Source organism: Dasypus novemcinctus, chromosome 1 (assembly GCF_030445035.2).
Source record: "Dasypus novemcinctus isolate mDasNov1 chromosome 1, mDasNov1.1.hap2, whole genome shotgun sequence".
In the NCBI taxonomy this organism is placed as follows: domain Eukaryota; kingdom Metazoa; phylum Chordata; class Mammalia; order Cingulata; family Dasypodidae; genus Dasypus; species Dasypus novemcinctus.
In genome coordinates, this window is record NC_080673.1 from 134,750,122 (window position 1) to 134,775,250 (window position 25,129).

General features: G+C 35.6%; 1 protein-coding gene and 1 long non-coding RNA gene across 11 annotated transcripts in view; one reads left to right on the forward strand and one right to left on the reverse strand.

The window, feature by feature from the left end:
- Window positions 1-25,129, reverse strand: part of SLC4A4 (solute carrier family 4 member 4) — a 445,649-nt gene that overhangs the window by 15,094 nt on the left and 405,426 nt on the right. For all 10 annotated transcript variants that reach the window (XM_058297298.2, XM_071216116.1, XM_071216109.1 and 7 more), the window contains 4 exons: window positions 18,621-18,799; window positions 17,409-17,481; window positions 9,659-9,727; window positions 7,744-7,917 (listed from right to left, as the gene is read on the reverse strand). In XM_058297298.2, the coding sequence (XP_058153281.1) occupies window positions 7,744-7,917; window positions 9,659-9,727; window positions 17,409-17,481; window positions 18,621-18,799 (495 nt within the window). The remainder of the gene's footprint in view (window positions 1-7,743; window positions 7,918-9,658; window positions 9,728-17,408; window positions 17,482-18,620; window positions 18,800-25,129) is intronic.
- Window positions 12,935-18,753, forward strand: LOC105744619 (uncharacterized). The gene is made up of 3 exons (XR_001117617.4): window positions 12,935-13,062; window positions 16,170-16,273; window positions 18,652-18,753. It is a non-coding gene; the product is annotated as an uncharacterized lncRNA (long non-coding RNA).

Consider the following 25,129-nt stretch of genomic DNA (forward strand, 5'->3'; position numbering starts at 1 on the left):
GATTCCCAGAGAAAGAAAAGAGAAAAGGAAGTTGTCTCTTGGAGGTGAAACAATTGCAAAAAAAAATACAATCTTAAAAATTGTGCTATATATCCAGGGCAAGAATCAGATGAAGAAGAGCTGAGAAAATCTAAACAGTTGAACACAGGCTATTCAAATGGTCTAGAATAAGTTAGAACAAGTGTCAAAGAAGAGCTTTAATACAAAGCCAGTCAAAAATGAAACTCCAGACAAGAAAGAGAAATGGACTTCAGAGGTAATTCATCAAGTTAATCAGATGGCTAGACATCTGCAATAAATTACAAGCCATACTAAGAAACACAAAGATAAGGCTCAGTCAAGGGAACAAATTAAAAGTTCAAAGGTGACTCAGAAGTGGAACAACTAATCAAAAATGTTCAAACTTCTCTCCTGAATCAATTGATGGAGATGAAGAAAAATATGCATAAGGAGATAAAGGATATTAAGAAGATAATGTGTGAGCATAAATGTGAAAGTATAAGAAGAAAAATAGAAATGGGGATGAAAGGCACAATGGTAGAGATTAAAATACACTAGAAACATACAACAGACTATTTGAACAGGCAGAGGAAAGAATCAGTGAATCTGAAGACAGGACAATCAAAATTAGAGAGTCAGACATGGCAATAATCAGATGATATTATTTTATCTGTAGCAAATGACACACCATATTGTGGTGTGTTAATGGAGCGATGTTGTTTGGGAATGCACATGTGCATGATTGTTTTATAAGTTTACAACTTCTGTCATAAAAAAATATATATTTAAAAAACCAATAATAGGCTGGGTTGGGGGAAAACACACCAAATGCAAGATAAGAACTATGATTAGTAGTAAGATTTTGATAGTGCTCTTTCATAGTTTGTAACAAACATCTCATGACAATACAAGGTGTTGATGAAGGGTTGATGTATGGGACCCCTGAATGATGTTGTGCATGTATGCTTTGTAAGGTCACAACTTTTACTATACACTTAATTGTTTATGTATGTTCATATATAAATGATATAAAGATAATAATTGGATTGGTTAGGGGAAAATACTTTATTTAGTGGTAATATTTTGACAATGCTCTTTAATCATTAGTTAAAAAGGTTTAAAAAGTGTGAGATGTTATATATGTTTGTTTTATGTTATATATGTTGGTTTTGTAAGTTCACAACTATTATACATTTATTGTTTAAGTATGTTTATGTATGAGTGATATATTTCAATAAAATTTAAAAAATTATAGAGTTAGAAGAACTCATAGAAAAAAGAATAAAAATATGAGCAGTGTCTCAGGGATTCGAGTGAAAGCACAAGGTGCACAAATATACACATCATGTCTGTCCAAGAAAGAGAAGAGAAGGGAAGAGGGGCAGAAAGAATAATTGAGGAAATAATGGCTGAAAATTTCTCAACTCTCATGAAAGACATAAATATATGTGTCGAAGAAAAACAAAGTACTCCAAACAGAATAAATCCTAATAGACCTACCCCAAAACACATACTAATTAGATGTCAAATGCCAAAGATAAAGAGAGAATTCTGAAAGCAGGAAGAGAAAAGTAATCCATCACATACAAGGGATCTGCAATAAGACCAAGTGCTGATTTACATAAAAAACCATGGAGGTAAGGAGGCAGTGTTAAGACATATTTAAGGAACTGGAAGAAAAAAACACTGCCAGCCAAGAATTCTTTATTTGGCAAAGCTATTCTTCAAAAATGATGGAAAGTTTAAAATAGTCACAGATAAACAAAAACTGAGAGAATTTGTTAATAAAGGAATTACTACAAGAATTACTAAAGGGAGTTCTGCAGTTGAAAGGAAAAGACAGGAGAGAGGGGCTTGGAGTAGTATGAAGAAAAGAACATAACCAGTAAGGGTAACTAAAAGAGTAAATGCAAAAGAAATTGTATGGTATCCTCAATACACAACTCTACTTTTTAATTCAAAGAAGAATCATAAGACAAATAATGAATGAGGCATATTTTCTGATAACAAATATACAAACTATAAAGTGGTAATGAGAGACAAAAACAAAAAACAAAAACACAAGAGGGATAGGGGAACAGAGAAAATGTATACTACTGAAACTAAGTTGGTATCCTTTCAAATCAGAAGGTTGTAAATGTAGGTTGTATAATATAAATCCAAGGGTAACCACCAAGAAAGTATTTAAAAATATACTGAAAAAGAAATGAGAAAGGTATCAGCCAGATATACCTCAAAAGACCAACTAAACAGAAAAGGAGTTTGCAATAAAGGAAAAGCAAGACATTTAAAAAAGAAAAAAATGACTGAAGTAAGTACTGGCTTTATAGTAGTAACACTGAGTGATAATGAATTAAACTCCCCAATCAAAATACACAGGTTGGCAGAATGGATAAAAAAGCACTATCCAAGTATATGTTGTTTACAAGAGACTTGCCTTAGGCCCAAAGACACAAAAAGCTGATGGTGAAATGATGTAAAAAGATATTCCATGCAAATATAGACAAAATGACCTTGGGTAGCTATACTAACATCACACAAAATAGACTTTAAGACAAAAGTTGTTATGAGACACAAAGAAGGATACTATATATTAATAAAAGGGGCAATACACCAAGAAAAATAACACAATTATAAATATTTATGCATCTACCATGGTGCCCCAAAATAAAGAAGCAAATATTGGCAAAACTGAAAGGAGAAATAGACACCTCTACAATAAAAGTGGGAAATTTCAATATTCCAGACTCATTAAAGATAGAACATCTGGACAGTAGATCAATATGGAAACAAAGAACTTGAATAATATGATAAACAGACATATACAGAATACTGCATTCAAAAACAACAGGTTATATATTCTTCTCAAGTTAACATGGATAATACTCCAGGATAGACCACATGCTGGGTCACAAAACAGGTCTCAATAAATTTTATAAGATTGAAAGCATACAAAGCATCTTCTCTCACCATATCAGAATGAAGCTAGAAATCAATAACAGGTGGAAAACTGGAAAATACACAAATATATAGAAATTAAATAACATTCTCTTAAACAATTACTGGGTCAAAAAAAAATGCAAGAGAGATCAATAAATATCCTGAGACAAATGAAAATGAGAATATAATGTATCAAAACTTACAGGATGCAGTGAAGCCTATGCTGAGAGGCAAATTTATAGCCTTAAATGAATAAATTTAAAAAGAAGAAAGCACTAAATCAAAGACTTAACTTCACACTTGGAGGAACTAGAACAGGAATAGCAAAGTAACCCCAAAGCAAGTAAAAGGAAAGAAATAACAAAGATTAGAGCAGGAATAAATGAAATTAAGAATAAAAAACAAGAGAATTAACAAAACCAAAAGTTGGTTCTGTGAAAAGATCAGTAAAAGGTGACTTTACAACTGATCTCACAGAAATAAGAGGATCAAACAAGGATACAATGAACAACTGTAATGAGTTACACAACCTAGAAGAAAACAACCTACACTGAAGCTATAAGAAATAGAAGACTCCAACATCAATAGACCATTTACAAGCACAGAGACTGACTCAGTCATCAACAACCTCCCAACAAAGAGAAGCCCAAGACCAGATGCTTACACAGGGGAATTCTACCAGTCATTCCAGGAAGAATTAATACCAGTCCTGTGCAAACTCTTCCAAAAAACTGAAGAGGAGAGAACACCACCTAACTCATTCATGAGGCCAACAACATCCTAATACCAAAGCAGATAAAGATACTACAAGAAAAGAAAATTACAAACCAATTTCTCTAATGAATATAGATGCAAAAATCCTCAACAAAATAATTGCAAATATAATCCAACAGCACATTCATATAATTACACACCATGAATAAGATGGTTTTATCCTAGGTAGGCAAAGGTGGTTCAACATAAGAAAATCAATTAATATAATACACTGTATCAACGAAACAAAAAGAAAATCCACATGATTTACTCAACTGATGCAGAAAAGGCTTTTGACAAAAATTTCTTGACAAAAAATGCTTAGAAAAATAGGAATAGCAAGAAACTTCCTCAACATGATAAAGGGTATATATGAATAACCCACAACAAACATCATACTCAGTAGTGAAAGACTCAAATCTTTCCCTGTAAGATCTGGAACAAGACAAGAATTTCCATTGTTATTCAACTTTTACTAGAAGTTCTAGCCAGAGCAGTTCAGCAAGAAAATGAAATAAAAGGCACCCAGTTTGGAAGGGAAGAAGGAAGATTTTCACTATTTACACATAGCATGATCCTATATATAGAAAGTCCTGAAAAAAATGATAACAAAGCTACTAGAGCTGAGAAATGAATTCAGCAAAGTGAAAGGATACTAGATTAACATGCAAAAATCAGTGGTGTTTCTATACACTAGTAATGAACAAGCTGAGCAGGAAATCAAGAAAAAAACTCTATTTAAAATAGCAACTAAAAGAATCAAATATCTAGGAATAAATTTAACCAAGGGCATAAAGGACTTGCACATTAAAAAAAAGTACAGAACATTTCTATAAGAAATCAAAGAAGTCATAAATAAATGGATGAATAGTCCATGTTCATGGATTAGAATACCAAATTTTGTTAAGTTGTCAATTCTACCCAAAATGATTTACAGATTCAATGCAATCCCAATCAAAACTTTGACAAGCTTGCCAAGTCCACTCAATTGGGAAAGAAGTGCCTGTTCAACAAATGGTGCTGAGATAAGTGGATTTCCATATGGAAAAGAATGAAAAGAGGACCCCTATCTCACACCATATAGAAAAATTAACTCAAAATGGATCAGAGACCTAAATATAAGAGCCAAGACTGTAGAACTCTTAGAAGAAAATGTAGGGAAGCATCTTCAAGATCTTGTGTTAGGCAATGGTTTCTTAGACTTTATACCCAAAGCACAAGCAACAAAGAAAAAATAAATGGGACCTCATCTAAATTGAATATGTTATGTATCAAAAAACTTAATATGAAAGTGAAAAGACAATCTACTGAATGGGAGAAAATATTTAGAAACCACATATCCAATAAGGGTTTAATATCCAGAATATATAAAGAAATCCTATGACTCAAAAATGGAGATGTAAACAATCCAAATAAAAATGGGCAGAAGAACTTTATAGACATTTCTCCAAAGAGGATGTATAAATGGCTAAAAAGCACACGAAAAGATGCTCAGCATCACTAATTATTAGCGAAATGCAAATCAAAATATATCATTTCACACCTACTAGAATGGCTACTATTAAAAAAAAATTACAAGTGTTGGAGAGGATGCAGAGAAATACAAATATTCATTGCTGGTGGGAATGTAAAATGGTGAAGCCACTGTGGAAGACAGTTTGATGGTTCCTCCTGAAGTTATGAATAGAATTACCTATATCCTGGCAATCCCATTACTAGGTATACACCCAGAAGAATTTTAAGCAGGAAGGTGAACACATATTTGGGTACTGATGTTCATAGTGGCATTATTCCCAGAAGAATTTTAAGCAGGAAGGTGAACACATATTTGGGTACTGATGTTCATAGTGGCATTATTCCCAATTGTCAAAAGATGGAAGCTACCTAAGTGCCCTGTGATGGTGAGGCTATTGTGTCAACTTGGCCAGGTAATTGTGCCTAGTTGTTTGGTCAAGCAAGCACTGGGCTAACTGTAATACAAGGGCATTTATGGACTTTAGTCATCATTGACTTTACTGCAGTAGTAAATCATAGTAGGCTGGTTATAATTACATCAGGGAGATTGCCATCAGCAATGAGTGATGCTTAACAAAATCAGTTGAATCCCTTAAAAGGGGAAGTGATTCTAGCATTAAGAGAGAATTTCCCAGCTCGTCTATGGACAGCCAACATCTCCCAGAACTTGTCAAGAACCTTCATTGGACTTTCACTGCAACCTTGGTTGCGGCCTGCCTGTGGAACCTGGACTTCTACATCTCCACGGCTGCATGAGAGACTCTTAAAGAATCGCATACTACTGACTGATATCTCTTATTGATTCTGTTTCTCTACAGAACCCTGACTAATATATGCTCATCAACTGATGAACTGATAAACAAAATGTGGTATATATATATATACACAATGAAATATTATTCAGCTGTAAAAAGGAATGGAGTCCTGATACACGCAATAACATGGATGAATCTTGAGGACATATGCTGAGTGAAATAAGCCAGACATGAAGGATAAATTTTCTGTTTTAACTGATATGAACTAATTATACTAAGCAAATTATACAGTTAGAATCTAGAATATAGTTTACCAGGGAATAGATTGGGGTTAGAGAATGGGCAGCTGATTAATTTGTACAGAATATCTATTTCAGTTGATAGTAAAGGTTTGGAAACAGATGGTGGTGATGGTAGCACATTATTGTGAATGTAATTAATAATGCTGAATTATGGATGTGCATGCATTAGAAAGGGGAAGCTTTGGGTTGTATCTGTTACTAGAATGAAAGTTAGAAGATAACATATGCGACTATATAACACAGTGAACCCTGTTGTGGATGATGGTCAGGGTCAATAGTACAAGAATACTCTTTCATGAATTAACAACAAATGTACCACGTTAATACAAGGTGTTAATAATGGGATGGTATATGGGGAAAATACACCTAATATAAACTATGGATTTTAGTTAATAGTACTATTTTAATATTCTTTTATCAATTGTAACAAAGATACCATACTAATGCAAAGTGTCAACAATAGGGAGGAATAGGGGAACACTGCATTTTTTTTACATAACTTTTCTGTAAACCAACAACTTCTTCAATTAAAAAAATAAATTTAAAAAAAGAACTTAAAGTTTAAAGAAAAAGAAGACAATGCTGACTCTACAAATATCACCAATATTTTATACCATTATTTTTTGCTCCCTGGAAGAAAAAAAAAACAATTATAAACAACAAATATACATAAAATAAAGAAATAACCCTAGTTAAGATTAAGAGGGTTTTTAGAAAACAGAATATAATCAGTATATGGAGATTCTATTTTCAAAACTGTGCAAGAGACAAAGTAGATATAAGGCTGGCTATGTGACTTGTTTTTGGGTGTATATATATGCACTGTCTTACAAGAATCAAAGAGCCAGCATTTTAGTTTTCCTTTCTTTCACTTGTGAATATTAGTTGTTTTCCTTTGTTTCTCATCATATCACGACAACGATAGAGAGCCCAGCCTCATCCTTAGACTTAGCATGATACAAACCAGGAGGAACTTCAAAAACAACTCATTCCATTTCTTCTGATTCACTGGATAACCTCTCAGAAGTTACCAAACTTCCCTATTATCTAGACTGAATTGTATTATACTGTGTTTTTATATTGGTTCCACAGTACACTGATATTTTTAAAATAACAAATGGATATTGGTGCTCCCTATGAGGAATGCATTGTACTAGACACCTGATACCATTATCAGTAAACCTCCAGACAATAACAGCAATGCTGTCCCCAATTTATGATGAGGAAATGGCAGCTCAGGGCAGTTCACTAAGCAGCATGAATTAGCACCAGAATTTAACTTAGGTGGGTCTGACTCTAAGGTACAGTCATGGACTGCAGACATGGGAACCACCTTAAATCATATTACAACTGATCACAGCGGTTAGGTCAAACCTGGAAAAAACTGAAGATACAGAAGACACTTAACCTTTCAATATCACAAAAACCACACAGTACCAGTGTGACCACATGGGTAGGTTCAACAAAGGAATTCCTACCATGACTGGAAAAATGATAGCAGCCACAGTTGACTTGAGGATCCAGAGCAGTGCCAAACACAACACCTGCAGGAAAGTGAACAGGTGGACTCTGCGTAGGGGGACATGACGCAGGTAGATAAAATCAGGCTGATGCTTAAGGGGCATCAGAAGCAGCTTCAGACGATCCATGAACTGGGGAGGAGAGAAGAAGAGCAGTCAGTTGCATTACTTCAGGAGTTGATATATAAGGCCATTTTCTCTATGCCTTACTAACAATTAGTGATTTCTATTAAGGTAATTTTCAGGGGACAAATCATGGGTCGGGGAGTGCAGAAATTCATTCTAGCACAGTCATTGTAAGTGATAGTACAAGTCTTCTAACATTTGTTATTACTTCACCAGGATGTTATGCAGAATAAAATAACAGCAAAATATAAATTCTAGAAGCTCATCTAGTTTCTATTTTTATTATCTGAGTCTTACAATAGATGATCTTGTGTCTATTTTAGTAATGATATGCTGAAAGAAAACATCTAACTCATACTTTTCTCTATGATGATGGTGAAAGATAATTGAAAACTTATAGGGACTTCTAGATGGTAAATGCTCGGTAAATAGCTATTGAAATGAATAATTGTGGGATAGGACAGGAACTAGAAAGAACATAAGTAATTTCTCTGCTTTCTTTCTGGTAGAAAGGAAGAAGTGTAAAAGTAAATTAGATTATCACAGACAATCTTCTCTGGAGTGAATATCCTATCTAAAGAGTTTTCTTTCCTTTTTCCAAGGGCTATTTTTGACTGACAGGAACCCTCCCATTTGTAAGAATTGGGTTACAAAATTTCTTGCTAAATCAAATCTCACAAAAAAGGTCTAAAAGACAAAGGTAGAGAAAGAGAAAGCGACAACAACACTGCAGAAGTTAAGAAATCTACCAGTTATTCCTTCAGCAAAACTTTTCTCCCATCAGGATGAATTATTGATTTTTTCTCACTATTTAATAAACATATATACTTAGTACCAACCATTGATAAGACACCTAGATATGGAATCAAACTTCTGGTCTAGACTGGTTTATTAGACCACACAACAATAGTAATTACTGGTTTAGGGGATCATATTATTTTCATAATTTTCCCTTTATGGGAATATTTTCACAAATTTATCCTTCCCAAAAAGACTCATGGGCACAAAGAAACCCACTTTCACATTTATCTAGTCCTATCTATTAAGAACCAATTTGTATGTAACAACAAATCTTCAAATGGTGAAGAATTCTACTCAATGGACCTAACAGGGAAAAATAAAGCAGTCTTTTCTCTTTTTTTGGGGAGTCTGGCCACTTGCCCAGCTTTATCTGACTGTAAAACCAAATTAATCTAAATTCAATAAATGAAAGCAAGGATTATTTTGAAGGGGTTCAAAAATTCTTATAATGTTCAAAGAACATGCAGTCTTTTCCCATTAAAACATTACTAAGTGCTAAATAAGGCTACAATTAACAAGGTGCCAGAAAGCAGAAGTACTTTCAGTTTCCTGATGCCAATTAAATTTAACCTCAACTGAAAGAAAAAGTCCCTTACAGTTTTCCCTAATGATTTTTTAACAGAGGTCAGTTGTGAATAGCTGAAGTTTCCATCAAAACAACACGCTAACTATATTGACTTGATTCTTTTATCAGTACAAGACTTTTGATCATTGATCTCAGCCATGTGAAAGCAATTCAAAAACAGAGCCTATTCTTGGTATAGGGTAAAGGTAAATGGACAAATAGTATCTTGAAGAGCACATTGAAAGTTGTTAGATCTCGTTCTTGAGACCAAAAAAAAAAAATCAACTCTTTCGCTTTCCTGGTCATATTTCAAGACCATTACTGGAATGTCCTTACTACAAGAATTATACTACTATTCTTAGGTTGTCACAGAAACCTTACCTGCACACCATTAAGGGATGCAACTCCCATATACAGGAATACACCATAGAGTACAGGCATGGGAATAAACTAGGAAGGAAAAAGAAATTGGAAAATGTTTACAAACAACAACAATAAAAAGTAATGATGAGAGATAGTTTAAATAAAGGCTAAATCTGAAACTAAATGATAGCATACAATATAATATAGTAACCTTTAATTAGTGTGCTTTACTTATCATTTAATAAACTTCTAAAACCCTTTGTACTAGAAACAAAATGAAGGAGGGTCAAAGGGACTTTTAATTGACATTTGATGTCTATATGTACTGTTAGTGCTTTTTTTTTAATAAGGAGTATTTTTTAAATTAATGGTAAAAAAAAAATTCTGATTCCCTCTCCCCTTAAAAGGAATGGCCACATAAACCAGATGTTTGCAAGGATGGTGAGGCAGAGATAGAGTTAGAAGGTTTCCTTACTCTTGAGACCAAGTTACTTTCACAACACTCCGTTTTTATTTCTTTAATAATCATCAATAAGTGTGTGTATAAGTGTCTCTTTCAAGAAACAAACATTGAATGATTGTCCCCTTTCTTTCTCTCAGGAATATGAAAGGACAAATGAGAACACTGGTTGGAGGGAAAAATGGGCATCAGGAAGCAATTAATTATACACATCTATCAATACAGATCTCTTAAAATTTAATTATTACATTTTAATCCATTACTTAACAAAAGATTTTTACATTAATAGAAAGTGTTTTAACAGTGAGTATTTCCAGTGTGATGTTAGTAACTTTTTTCTATTTCTAGACCTTTCAAATGTCCCTAGTATTAAGGAAACAAAGCAAATCAAGGATGATTCCGTTTCTGGAAATTTTCTATCTGTACAAAATGTTCTCAGGCTTGAGTTTGAACAGAAGTTCAAGTAATTTCAAGAGTTTTCAAAGGTAAACAGTAAAATCTAAAATCACAAGTCAAGAAGTTGAATCTTACCAAATCCATATAAAGGAGGCTATTGTGGCCAGAAAATATAGTATAACTTTAGAAAAAGTTTTAAAGCCCTAGCATAAACTAAACTAATTAAAGCACAATTCCTATCAGCCTCTCCTTGAGATGACATAAACAGTTCCATAGCTGAGACCACTGGCCACTACTAGTAAATGCCAGAACATTTCAGACTGCCTCCAATTATTAGTGGCTAGCTATATTGTTGAAATTATTATTGGTTAAATTTATAGGGAATACATATACTTATATAGACATATATAAAACTTACAAATGGTTCTTCCAAGAAGGACTAGCAATTTTAACATAGCTAATTTGATCTTGAGTTCAGAAAAACAAATGACGTAGAATATTTAAGGGGGTGTGAAGGACGGTGGTGGTGTGCAAGCCGTGAGTGTGCTGCACTTCCCCACAGTCACCCCCAAGAGGGGAGCACATCACATTCCAGGCACTTCAGTTCTGCCCTGTGCCTTTATATCCTTTAGAGTGTGCATGTTTTCATACTTCACAATTCCTCTGTATACTTTTATCAAAAAACTAAATAAAATAATAACAAAGGGGCCATTTATAGCTTTGAGTCACTGCTTGCTTGCTTTCTTCAGGCAAAGAACACTTGATTTTTCTTGAAAATATCATGGCCCTTTTTCTGCCATTTCTTTTCTAATTTTTCGGGAAGGAAAGAAAGGTGGAAGGAGAAAAGGGGAATAAAGTTCATGGAAACCTAGTTAGTGTTCTTGCAGTAGTTACTTTTTAATCTAGTAAAACATGTTTCTAACTTGAAAGAAAGTAATTGCAGATGTGATTCCTGTACCCATTTCCACCCCTCACCTAAGCTTTGCTAAATAAATCTTTTCTCTGATGTTGTAACACCAAAATGAAGGAAAGCTGTGCTTTGGTGCCCGGGTCTGTTGTATCTGGATTTATGATTAAAATATTGCTGAATATACTACAGAATAAAATTTTTAAAAAATTATTAACCCAGAGTGGCATGTGGTGTGGGCAGGAGATTAGCTTTAGATATGAAGTCTTCATTTGTACATAATCATTTTTTGATGTGGCAGAAAGGGTACAAGGAAGCAATTAAGTGAATTTTAGTCAACTTTGTGATACAAATGTCTTAAGAAATTTTACATTTTCTATATAATAGTGCATTTTTTCAAGAATAGTCTTCCAGTCTACCTAATGAAATTGACAGAACTATAAACTAGATGAATTTTCAGTGAATATTGTTTATAAATGGTATCAGAAGGTCAATTTTTAAAAATTCATCATCACTGTAATAAAAATTTCTCAAAGGAAAGAAAAGTAGAATGTGTTTTAAAAGATCTGACCCAATTTAAACTGGTATAATATGTATAGTAGTAATAGTAGAGAAAGATTTTATAAGATAAAACAGGAGAAATTAAAACATAAAATGCACAAGAAATACTATGTTTGTAAATGCACAAACACTTGCCAGATGATAAAACTATGCAAAGAAAATTATGTAGTTATCAATCATACCCAGAAAGCCAAAAGCAAAATTACAAATATTGCAAAGTTTTTAATAGATATTAAAATAAAAATGAAAAATAAGTAACTAATACTACAATCTGATAGAATAATGAAATCCAGATGCAGTTAAAGATTTAACCTATTTAGATCATGTCACCAAGTTTCTCACATACTGGAGAGTGTAGTTTCACTCTTTTTCACTTAATCCTGTCTTTGCTTTGATAGAATAACTCCCATTAGGAAAATGTGCAAAAAAGGATAATTTAATAAACACATTGTGGTTGTCCACAACATAGAATTCAGTGCAGAAGAGAGACTTCACAGATGTGAGAAAGATCTTGGTTCATATTCTGGCTCTGCCAGTTTTGTAACATAAGCACGTTATTAACTTCTAGGAGCCTCAGTATTCTCATCTATAAAGTGGTTATGATAAAGATTAAATAACACAAACTATCTAGTTCAGGACTTGACTTACAATAGGACTCAATAAATGATAAACATGGTATTGATGTTACTATCATCAGGACCATCACTGGCAAGTTCGGAAACCTGCAACTGCTGCAACAACTCTCTGGTCCCTCCACGGTGGGGGTGACAGAACAACAGGTCAGAAGCATGGCTACGAAGGTCAGACTCAAAGCCCTGGTTTATTTAAGCTCTGTTATAGTGCCCTTTCAAGCTATAATAACTGTCTTCAGAAGTATGTTTTTTAAAAAATCCTAATACCTTTAAGCCTTAAAAAAAATTTAGTCCGATAAATACATCTTTTTTTTTAATATATCTTTTTTTTTTTAGCTATGGAATGGTGACATGAATGGAGCTACTTTTGTGGAAGCTGCTGATCTCCAACCTTGTCCCCAGTTACTGAAGAAATTGTGGAGAGAAGTATGATGAGGAGTTTGTGAAAATGACTTATTCTCTCCACGTAAGAGAGAAATAGGAGATGGGGGAGATCATCTCCTGGGAAATGAAAGCAAATGCGTTCTTTGAGAGCACTTACTGTGCATTATTTTAAAATGTGGCAAACCATATGATGGCTTTTAGATCAGGCTTTGGAGTTACAACTACCTGAGGCTGAATCTTGGCTCTACCACTTAAAAACTTTGTGACCTGGAAAGTTATTCATAGACTTTCTTACCAATAAAATGGAGATGATTACTAGTATCTTTCTTATAGGTGTCATTAGAGGAATAAATTATTTGAAATGCTATGCAGAGGCCTTAGTCCTATCCCAATTGTAGCTATTATTACAATCTTCATCATCATTAACATCATCATCACTCTTTGTTTCTCTGGTACTAAGCAGAGTGCCTGGCTTATTTGCAGGACTTCAACAAATGTTTACCAGATACAAATTAAATGCTACCCTCTTCATTTAGAACACTAAACAAATCTTAAAGATAAATTTTAGCCACTCCTCATGTTAAAGATAAACTAATTCAAGCAAAGGCAATGGAATAGCCATGACCTATACTTGATCTTTATTTCTTTAGGTTTGCCAAAAGAATGGAAAAAGTAAGCTCATGGAACTGTCTTTCATACTTTGGCTCCTCCTTAGGCTCCCCTAATTCCCCCAACCTATTCAAATTAGTAGCTTAACAGGCAATAGTTCCACAGCTGAAGTACAGATCTAAACCATTTTATCAGCCTGGGAAGCCAGTTTTTCTTGCTTCCTAACAGTTCTGTACTGAATCAAATCACAGGTTAGAGCCTGTGCTCTGACGCATGTGTGAGCTGTAACCAGCTAAGGTCAAGGGGTATCCTTGTGAACTGAAAAATAGTACACTATAATTCCTTACATTTTTCCACACAAAAAGACAAATTTCAGCAAAGAGATCAAAACAGAGGTCATAAACTTCATGTTCAAAGTATACTTGCATAAGCAGGCATGAGGAACAACAACCTAAACTGTTTAATGCATGGGAGAAAATCATTAGGATCACTTGAGGCTATTAGCCTTGTAAGGAATGTGGGGAGTGGGGCAGGGAAGGTGTTGAGACATTCCATTTGAAAAAGTAAATGTTACACATTTCTCTCGTTCCCATTTATTTGATTTTCCTTTCAAAAGCAGACTCTTAAGTAAAATCATTCTCTGAAGTTGTCAAATGTTTCTTTAAAAAGCACATAGTCACATGGTGGTGGGAAAAAGTTCCACTCCTCCAAGCTAACTCCTGACACCACTTTTTGTGTGAATTCTGAAGTTAATTGTTAATCTTGACTTTTACTTAGTTATAACTTAGGTTTCAGTTAAACTGTACCTTCAACATCTGTTTCTTCCTGTATTGACTTTTCAAGTAAGTTAACAAAAGTTATGTGCTGAAAGCCCCAAACTTCAGTGGTAAAAGGGCAGCACACATGACCTGAAATTAGCTCACTAGAAGGAGATGGGATTCCTGAAGTAAGGAAAGCCTTACTTCCTGATGTAAGGAATCAAAATCACCAATGCTAGACTATTTTCATTCTTGTTGTTTTTAAATCTAGGCTTCCCACAATATGTCAGAAACTATATTAACAAAACAATTTTATTTCCCACGTTTGGGGCAGAAGCAGGTCAAATAAAAATGTTTGCTGGACTTCCTCTTTCATTGACTGCTCTGGATTGACCCGAAGCTATTTAGGTGGAAATAAACATGATTATGGGCATTAGAAGCTGAATGAGGGTGAGGCAAAACTTGGATTATTTAAAGAAGGCCAATGGAAAAGCAAGTTCACACTCACTGATCCCCTACAGCTCTTTCACTATCTCTTTTCTCTGTATTTTAATCTGCTCCTGTAGATACTATGGTGCATTGAATATTGGGGGTAAAAAGAATCATTATAAAGAATAAAAGGGCTTTCAGTTTTAACTCCTCTGCAGCCATATTTGGGTGCAAGGTGAGAAAGCAGTAGGAAGAGGCATTGCAGAAAATATGAGTCTTGCATCTCTTCCTTAAAATAGCAATCTATATAGTATCTCTTCTCTGTGTCCCTTTGGAATCATATGTGATTAGTCAGCTGACAGATTCTCCAGGATTAAAGCCAATTTGCTGTACCTAAAATAAAAAAAGAACTTTTAACACATCTGACATTTCTGTATTATGATTTTAAGTATTAATGGAGAGTAATAGTATAAAAGTATGAGAAAATGGGGTGGGGTGTTAATGAGTAAATTTGTAGGGATGAAAACATTTTTGTCCATTATTCCTCACCAGTTAAACAACAGAAGAACACACAGAAGACACTTGGCAGTTGTACCAGGCTAGCCTGCCCTAAGGAACCGTAGGGCAAATTCATTTCTAGTAGAATCTCCCAGATCCTGAGATCAGCATTGCCTCCAATGAACTCTCTAAAAATTGTGTCTGCAGCTGAGGTCCAGCTGCCTACGCTGTAAAGCTGCCATTAGGTCTTTTCTACCAGCTGATGTGCTGGTGTCTATGGAGAAACAAAGCATTTTGGCAGTAGATTGAATGCTGTGAAACTCAGTACAGCTTCAAACCTACCACTTGACTTGCTGTACATGGGCAAATGTGGCAATAGATTTCCTTCTGTTCCTGTAGAATATAAAATCTATGCGCCTGTAAAGTCCTCTGTATGTAACAGAAACAGTTGTTCTGAAGTTATTTTTAATCTTACTTTCCCATGTGTTACATGAGATATACATTTCTTCATGAATCCAGTCATAAATTAATTTAACCAGTTAATTGACATTGTGGAAACCAAGGATGAAAGGTGAATAATTATAACTTTTATCTGTTAACCAAGTATTTTGTGCATAATGTATGCATTAGTATAAACACCCTAAAGGCCACTTTTCTCAAATTCTTCTGATTAGTAATTGACATATAAATGTGCCAATTTAAGAGAAATGGAGGGCATTTATTTCTTTTACTCTTTATACTTTTATATTGTTTGAATTCTGTACAAGAATGTTCCATTACTTGTGTAATTAAACAAAAACTTTAAAAAGCTTAAAAGTTAGAATGATTTAAAAATAAAATTGTCAGAGAAAAATTTGGAAGAATACTGTTAACAGTGGTTATTTATACTTTTTAGGTATATGGTGCAAAGTATAGATGCAAATAATAATTGGCTGGTATGGTTTGTAAAAGAGAAAAATACTTGTACTACAAAAAGAAAACTGGAAGCTTCATGAACAGGTAATACTGATCCTCTTGGTTAGTCCTATTTTGCTTCTAAATAGGCTTTCACATTTAGTTTGTATTTGATCTATCTAGGCAGTTAGTCACCCCATCAATCAAACCTATACATTGACTCCAGCAACTTCTTTCATATTCATATAATTTATCTTATTCAGAAGTTCACTTCTAAAGTTTTTAAACTACAAATTAGCAGTTTTATTCTAATCTCTCTCTGTGGACTATTAGGTCTCCTAATCCAAAGAAAATGGAAATACAACAATAATTCAAGAACAGGAGGAAAAAATGCAAAATGATCATCCTGAATTTTTCATGTTATCTAGGAGTTTAACAGTAAATGGGGAGTAATGGAAAGAAAGGATATAGGGAGACTAGGAGAGTAAAAAAATGTAGGGAGAGGAAGAGATCTGTCTGAAATATTAGACTGAACTATATAAAATTGCTATTTTCATAAACCAGAAAGCATGAATATTGGTAACTTCACATGGTTCAACCTAATGACTACAAAAATAATAATTACTATAAGGGAAGGGGTGAAGGAGTGAGAAAGAAATTAAGAAAAAAAATTTAAGTCCTCTTTCTACTTGACCTCTTTGTTTTAGTGTATTACAGAATCTGATGATAGGCGGTGGGCTTGGCCCAATGGTTAGGGCGTCCATCTACCACATGGGTTCAAACCCCAGGCCTCCTTGACCTGTGTGCAGCTGGCCCATGCGCAGTGCTGATGCACGCAAGGAGTGCCCTGCCACGCAGGGGTGTCCCCCGCGTAAGGGAGCCCCACGCACAAGGAGTGCACCCCGTAAGGAGAGCCACCCAGCGCGATAGAAAGTGCAGCCTGCCCAGGAATGGTGCCGCACACACAGAGAGCTGACACAACAAGATGACACAACAAAAAAGAAGCACAGATTCCTGTGCCGCTGACAACAGAAGCGGACAAAGAAGACGACGGAGCAAATAGACACAGAGAACAGACAACCAGGGTCGGGGGGAAGGGGAGAGAAATAAATAAATAAATGTTTTTAAAAAAATCTGATGATAGTATTGCAAATATTTCATAAAGAATTATACTCTTAACATGTAAATTATCTGTCAGTGTTCTGGGAAAAAGGAAGAGATGAGTATTTCATATATTTACCTTCAAGATGGGAGCCATAAAAACTGACAGACCAGTCAGAATAAAGACAAGGGTTCCAGTGACTCTTTGTTCCCTGAAACCAAATAAAAAGATTACCAGTCTACCTCTTGTTTTCATAAACACGTTCTTGTCTTTTCACCTTCAAAAAAGAAAAGACCTCACATTGACCAAATCAATGTTTTGATTAAAAACACCAAAGGTGTGGATATAATGTAAAAAATACCTCAAGGACAGTATATTAACTCAATATAAGTATAAAATCTTTTAAAAATATTGTAATTTGCTATTTGAATTCTTAAAGAGAAAATTTAACAAGACTGCTAAATCTTTTGTTCCTTTTAGAAGCAAAAAAGAAAAATCACTTGCTCTTAGTCCATCAGTTAATGGCCTCTTTGAAGCCCTTATTTTTTAAACAACCTGTATTATTGTGTAATTGCCCCTTCTTTCACAGGAGACAAATATTACATTGTCCCAAATGCTAATTAACAAACAGCTCAAGGAAATTTCATGAGTGCAATAAATCCCATCAGTCTAATTTCCAAATCTACAACAACAAAAATACTTTTTAACAGATATTCCCATCTAACACTCCTCCTCCACCCCCCAAGAATCACCCACTGTTTTGGCGTGGGAAACGACAGCTTTGTCCTGTGAGCTATCCATCCAAGTACTTAAGAGCAGGGTTAGCTGCAAAAAAGTACTCAATAGAGGATAAAGGTCTTGAACCACTGCCTTTCATGGTTACCCAAATTTAACAGCTGGGGGTCAAAGTTTCTCAGTGCTTATGGGGACAGAAAACTAACTGGAAAATGAGAATTCCTTTCCCTTCTGAGAATCTTAAAAATCACGAACAGACTCAAGAGTTCCAGTGAAATTCAATAGAACTGAAAGATTAAAAGGCTTGGCCGCCCTACATGATTGTGATGCAGTAAGTGCCACATCACAAAAATGACCTGCTTGTGTTTGTGTGCTGCAACATTTAGCCTTTTGTGAATCAGAGGAAATTTATACATCATAAGTAAAAGTGAACCCAAAAAATTATTGAACACTATCTTTTTGAAGAGAATTTAGTCCTTTCTAGAACACAAAATACAGGAATAAATTAATTAACACCAGTTCTTTCACCTCCAAACCTTTCCCTGTCCTTAGGCTCAACACACAAATGTGTGTGCACTGACTTTTGTACAGCCATTTGCCTCTGACTTCACATACCTCACGCCTAGAAACTTCGGTTGTTCTCCAGGTGCTGAAGTCTCTGTCTCCATCTTCAAACTGTCAATATGAGCAATGGAGATGACAGTAGCAGCTACATACCATGGAAGAGCCATGAAGGAGCATACCACCATGAGAATGGCCACCCAAAAGAGATCCAGGTGATATCCAGCTCCTTTCTATAGGAAAAGATAACAAAACCATGTGGAGAAATTACTCATGTTTGCCATGGGAATCAAGATTACCCAAAAAACCCTACAATTTTTCTGGTGGTTCACTTTGATAAAAAGATCTACTTGAATGGAAGCTCCTTGAGGGCAGGAACTATATCTTCCTCATATTATTCCTCCTGGCAATTAAACATATAACTGTGGCATGGCTTCTTCTCTGCTATTACTTTGAGTATTTGTTAAATTTAGAGTTAAGTCACAGCTTCATTTATTATATGTTTATTGTTAATAAACTTCTCTTCATACAGTTTTGTACCTGAACAATGGACATATATGCCTACCTTGAAAAGTTAATACAATCACTGAATGAAGTACTAGAAGTAAAGCTTCTTTAGGATCTTAAATGGTAGGTGTTGTTACACATATAGACTCAATAAGTGGTGGCAGTAACAGGAGTGGTATTGGCAATGGTTGGTAATGTAAGCACAATAAGCACCTTAATGACAAGCACCATGCCTTGTCGGCTTGCCAGTGTTTAGCAGTATGCTGTTCACCGAGAAGGTACTCAGTATGCATATACTAAAGATCTGAAAGGAAACTTGAGAAGGTACGTAGAAGACCATTTCTCACTTTTGTTAGTATATGAAAATAATTATCTAAAAATATAGCACACATTATCATTTAAGGTAATTAATACCCCCTAATCAGAATAGGCTGATTTCAAGCATTGCTCAATGAACACCATGACATTTACTGACTGGAAGAGCAGAGAACATAATAAAGGATCTAGTTCTTTTATTCACTGAGTAAATATTGTTAAACTAGTTCACAATGTTATTCTATGGTTATATTTCTCTGCTCTATTTATGAAGAAATCAAATGCTTAATACCCCTATGGAGACTGAGAAAATAGAACAGTCCATTTTCACAGCATGGAAGTAGTAGTACCAAGAGTCAGAATATGACCAATCCAAGGAAATGGAGAGACTTGCTTTAAAAAATGAGAATGTGATTTATACTAGAAACTCAGTGACTGTTATCATTCAGATCCTGTTACAGGTTAGTCAGAACACTGCTTTTCTTTCACCGACAAGCTAAGATTTCACCCCTGACTCACATACATGCGTCTAATTATGTCCTCAAATAACTCATCACAGGGAAGGATAGCTGACACAAGAAAGAAAAGCATATATTTACTTAATCTAGGTTTGGCTAAGGATGAAAATGCAGCTGGGAGACAAATAATGTTAACCAAACCAGTTCATTCCAGGAAAGTATAATGGGTTGAACTGGGAATGGGGAAAGGAAGGTGAAAGTAGAGCAAAGGTAGGAAGGCATTGAAATAAACTTGTTCAATAGTGACTAATGAAATGAATACCATGATCTATCTGGAGTTTCAGTCATTCATTGTTTCAGTAAATATTGACTGCCAATGTAGTACCAGGCACAGTTTAGGTGCTATGACACATCTGTGAACAAAACAGACAAAACTTTTTGCCTCTGTGGAGTTTCTTTTCTACTAGAGATTCCATTCTACTGAGGGAGAAAATAAACCACATAAATAAGCAAAATTATTATTTAAGTACTAAGGGGAACTATAAGGACTTGGAGTTTATGCTGACTGTGATAGGAAAGTCTTGGAGTGTTTTAAATGGAAGAGGCATATTTTATGTCCTAAAGACTCTGGCTGTTGTGTTAAGAACAGACTGAATAAGTTCAATGAGGCTGTTGCAATAACATTTGAGAGATTGTGGTAGTTGGAACCAGAGTTGTAGCAGCCAAAATGGCAAGAAGTGGTTGCATTCTGGCTATACTTTAAAGTAGAGCCTACAGAACTTTCTTACTCCTGCCTTTGAATATCCTATGTCCTTACCACAGTGCTTTCATGATCTGGCCTCTGTTCACAACTGAACTTCATCTTTCACCTCTCCTCTGCCTGCATCCTATGCCATGGCCACTTTAACCACATGCAACTCTTCGAATGTACATCTCTCTCAGTGATGCCTTTTGTGTCCAGCTTCCGTCACCTGGAATAGCCTATATTTTTACTTTTCTTACATGGCCTCAATCCTACTAATACTTAAGACTAAATCAGCCCATGTCTTTTTTGGTAGTTTTTCCTTGCCTCAGTCTAGGTGAGATAAGTGAGTTAGGTTAAATTCCTTCTTTGCATTCCTGTCTGTTACTTTATCCTTTCTTCCATCAAACTATTTATCACGCTACTTTGAAGTTGCCTGTGTATTTATCTGTCTTTGACACTAGGCTAAGTATAAGTAACATGATAATCTGGGCCATGTCTATTTTCTTCTGTATCCTGAATAATTTAGCACAGTGCATGATGCATAGATTCCCAATAAATGATTATTTTAAAAATGAATGATAAATAGCATGTATATATCCTCCTGTTCTCCTGACTGGTAACTATTAATCATTAGTTATTCATACCAAAAATTTTTAAAACTTTATAAACTTAAATGGTGGAAATGTGAATCCTTTGGAAGGGTGGGGACAAAAGCTGAAATATTACGAGGTTTCAAGCCCTATTTAGACTAAATCACTCAAATCCATATTAAAGGTATTAATATGATAATTAAGAGCAGAATCCCCAAAAGTTGTTACCAAGGAAACTATAATAACCTAAGGATATGCACACTGGCCAGATCAACGGGTCATGCAGGCCCCCCTGGGCCATCTTTATGCTTTCTTGCTCTATTTCAATGAAAACAAACTCAAGTTATATATCCTGAAGACAAGAGGAAAAAAAGTACAATATAATACTAAAGAGGGTCTAATGAGGATTTTAAGAGATAGAATATAAAGGTAACTATGCACAACCACCAGAATAACAAATGTTCTGAGATAAAATATTTACGGGTACATAATAATTACTCTGAACCTCCTGAAATCCAGCCCTTCAAAAAGGGCTTTTTCCTCAACCTTGCTGATAATTCTTGATACTCTTAAGATGAAGGGAAAATCACCAACATGACCTGCAGACCCTGCCTGGTCTGCCATTAAATCTCTCTCCAGCCTAAACTTTCCCTCCTTTATTGCCGACACAATGGATTATTTCAGGTCTTAATTATCTCCAGATCACCTCCTCCTGCAAGGTCTCTGCACAAATAGCATTTCGTCTGCCACCCAAAAGACTCTTTTAGCTAATTCCCACCCATGCTTTAGTTCTTAGTGTAAGGGCCGCTCCTTACAGAACATCCTGTACCTCCTAGAAGAGGTCAAATTCTTCCTTATACTCTTGTAAATCACCAGTACCAGTCGCAATTGCAATGTCGTATTTTGAATGAGTATTTGAAAGCTGTCTCTCTCCCTCATATACCAGAAGTTCCATGAGGTCAAGGACCATGTATGTTTTGTTTAACATTGAAACTCCAGCACCTGGTGCAGTGCCCAAAGCAGAATGGACACTCTAGATAATTACTTGTTGATGGAAGAACAAATATCAATTTATTCATTCAATGATACTGTGTTATAGTTGGACCCTGGAAATAAATGACAGATAAGACACAGAGGCTTACAGTATAGTAACAGAGCCGACAAATTGACATTCACAATAACAGTGTTAAAGGTCTACAATGAGAGTGATCTCAGTATGTGACAGGTGTGACTAGGAGAGGCATGCAACTGAGCCAAAAGTCAGGCATGGAAAGCCTGCTCTTTCTGCCTAGAGGAGCCCACATCAAATATTGGTGTGTATTTCTGTTCTTCTCTCCCATTTCTCAGCAGCTCTGTTCTTTCCCCTATTTCTCAATAAATTCTTTTTATTGGTCTAACTAAAAGAAAAAAGAAAAAAAAGTCAGGCATGGGTTGCACATGGTACAGGCAAATCCATTTTATTGTGCTTCACTCTATTGCACTTTGTAGATACTGCATTTTTTACAAATTGAAGGTCTGTGACAACACTGCATCAAGTAAGTCTATGGGAGTCACTTTTCCAGCAGCATGAGCTCACTTTGTGTCTCTGTGCCACATTTTGGTAAACTTTTTCATTATTATTGTATCTGTCATGGTGATCTGTGATCAGTGATCTTGGATGTTACTATTATAATTGTTTTGGGGCATCATGAACAGTGTTCTTGTAAGATTGTGAACTTAATCCACAAATGTTAGGTGTGTTCTCACTGCTCCACCAACCAGTTTTTTCCCATCTCTGTCTCTCTCTCCAGGCTTCCCTATTCTCTGAAACACAATATTGAAAGGAGACCAATTAATAACCCTAGAATGGCATCTAAGTGTTCAACCAAAAGGAGGCGTCTCATGTCTTTCACTTTATATCAAAATCTAGAAATGATTAGTGAGGAAGGCATATCAAAAGCCAAGAAAGAGCTAGACCTTTTGTGCTAAACAGTTAGGCAAGTTGCGAATGCAAAGGAAAAGGTCTTGTAGGAAACTAAAAGTGCTACTCCAGTGATCACACAAGTGATAAGGAAACGAAACAGCTTTATTGCTGATATCGAGAAAGTTCTAGTGGTTTGGATAAAAGATCAAACTAGTCACAACATGCCCTAAGCCAAAGACTAACCTAGAATAAGGTCCTACCTCTCTTTAATTCTACGAAGCATGAGAGAAGTAAGGAAGCTGCAGAAGATAAGTTGGAAGCTAGCAGAGGCAGGTTCATGATGTTTAAGGAAAGAAACTGTCTCCATAATACAAAAGTGCAAGGTGAAGCAGCAAGTGCTGATATAGAAGGTGCAGCAAGTTATCCATAAGATCTTGATAAGTTCAGTGATGAAGGTGGATACACTAAACAACAGGTTTTCAGCATAGACAAAACAGCCTTCTCTTTGAAGAAGATGCCATCTAGGGCTTTCATAGCTAGAAAGGAAAAGCCAATGCCTGGCTTCAAAGTTGCAAAGGAGAGGTTGACTCTCTTGTTAGGGGCTAACGCAGCTGGTGACTTGAAGTTTCCATTTCCAAAATCCTAGCGCCCTTAAGAATTATGGTAAATCTACTTTGTCCACTATAAATGGAAAAACAAAGCCTGATGACAGCACACCTCTTTACAGCATGGTTTACTGGGTATTTTAAGTCCACAGTTGTGGCCTACTGTGGCAAATGGGGTGGAAATAGCAAGAGAATTAGAATTAGAAGTGAAGCCTAAAGATGTGACTTAACTGTTGCAATCCCATGATTAACTTGAATGGGTGAGGAGTTGCTTCTTATGGATCAGCAAAGAACATGGTTTCTTGAGATGACGTCTACTCCTGGTGAAGATGCTATAAACCCTGCTGATCTGATAACAAAGGGTTTAGAACATTACATCAACTTAGTTGAGAGGACTGACTCTAATTTTGAAAGAGTTCTACTGTGGGCAAAATGCTACCAAAAAGCATGACATACTACAGAGAAATCTTTAGTGAAAGAAGAGTCAGTTAATGCAGGAGACTTCATTGTGTCTTATTTTAAGAAACTGTCACAGGTACCCCAGTCTTCAGCAACCACCACTCTGATCAGCCAGTAGCCATCAACAATGAGGCAGGACCCTCCACCAGACAAAAGATTACAACTCACTGAAGGCTCAGATGATGGTTAGCATTTTTTAACAATTATTTTCAAATTAATATATATATGCACATTGGTTTTTTTGGCATAATGCTACTGAACACTTAATAGACTATAGAATAGTGCAAAGCCAAGTGTCAAATATACTGGATAACCAAGAAATTCGTGTGACTTGCTTTACTGTGATATTTACTTTATTGTACTGGCCTGGATCCAAACCTACAATATCTCTGCAGTATACCTGTGTTTAAGCAAAGCCCTAAAATTTTAGCCACAGCCAGCTGTGTGAGAAGTTATGGGAAAACTAGACAAAAGAGCAGTCATTTTGGGAAGATAAAATAGAGTTGGTGCATGGTAGGAGACGGGAGTGGTAGGAAATAAGGTTGGAAAAGTAAGGATTTTTATGTATTACTTAAGGCTTTGGGATTTTTTTTTTATCCTAAGTGCAATGGGAGGCCATTGAAGGGTTTTAAACAGAGAAATGATATGACCATACTTCTGTTTAGAAAGATTGCTTTATTGGTTTGCTGAGAATACATTCTGAGGGGTCAAGATTGAAGGCTGAGGGAAGCTGACTTGGCCCAGCGGTTAGGGCGTCCGTCTACCACATAGGAGGTCCGCGGTTCAAACCCCGGGCCTCCTTGACCCATGTGGAGCTGGCCCACGAGCAGTGATGATGTGCGCAAAGAGTGCCGTGACACGCAGGGGTGCCCCCTGATAGGGGAGCCCCACGCGCAAGGAGTGTGCCCCGTAAGGAGAGCCGCACAGTATGAAAGAAAGTTCAGCCTGCCCAAGAATGGCGCCACACACATGGAGAGCTGA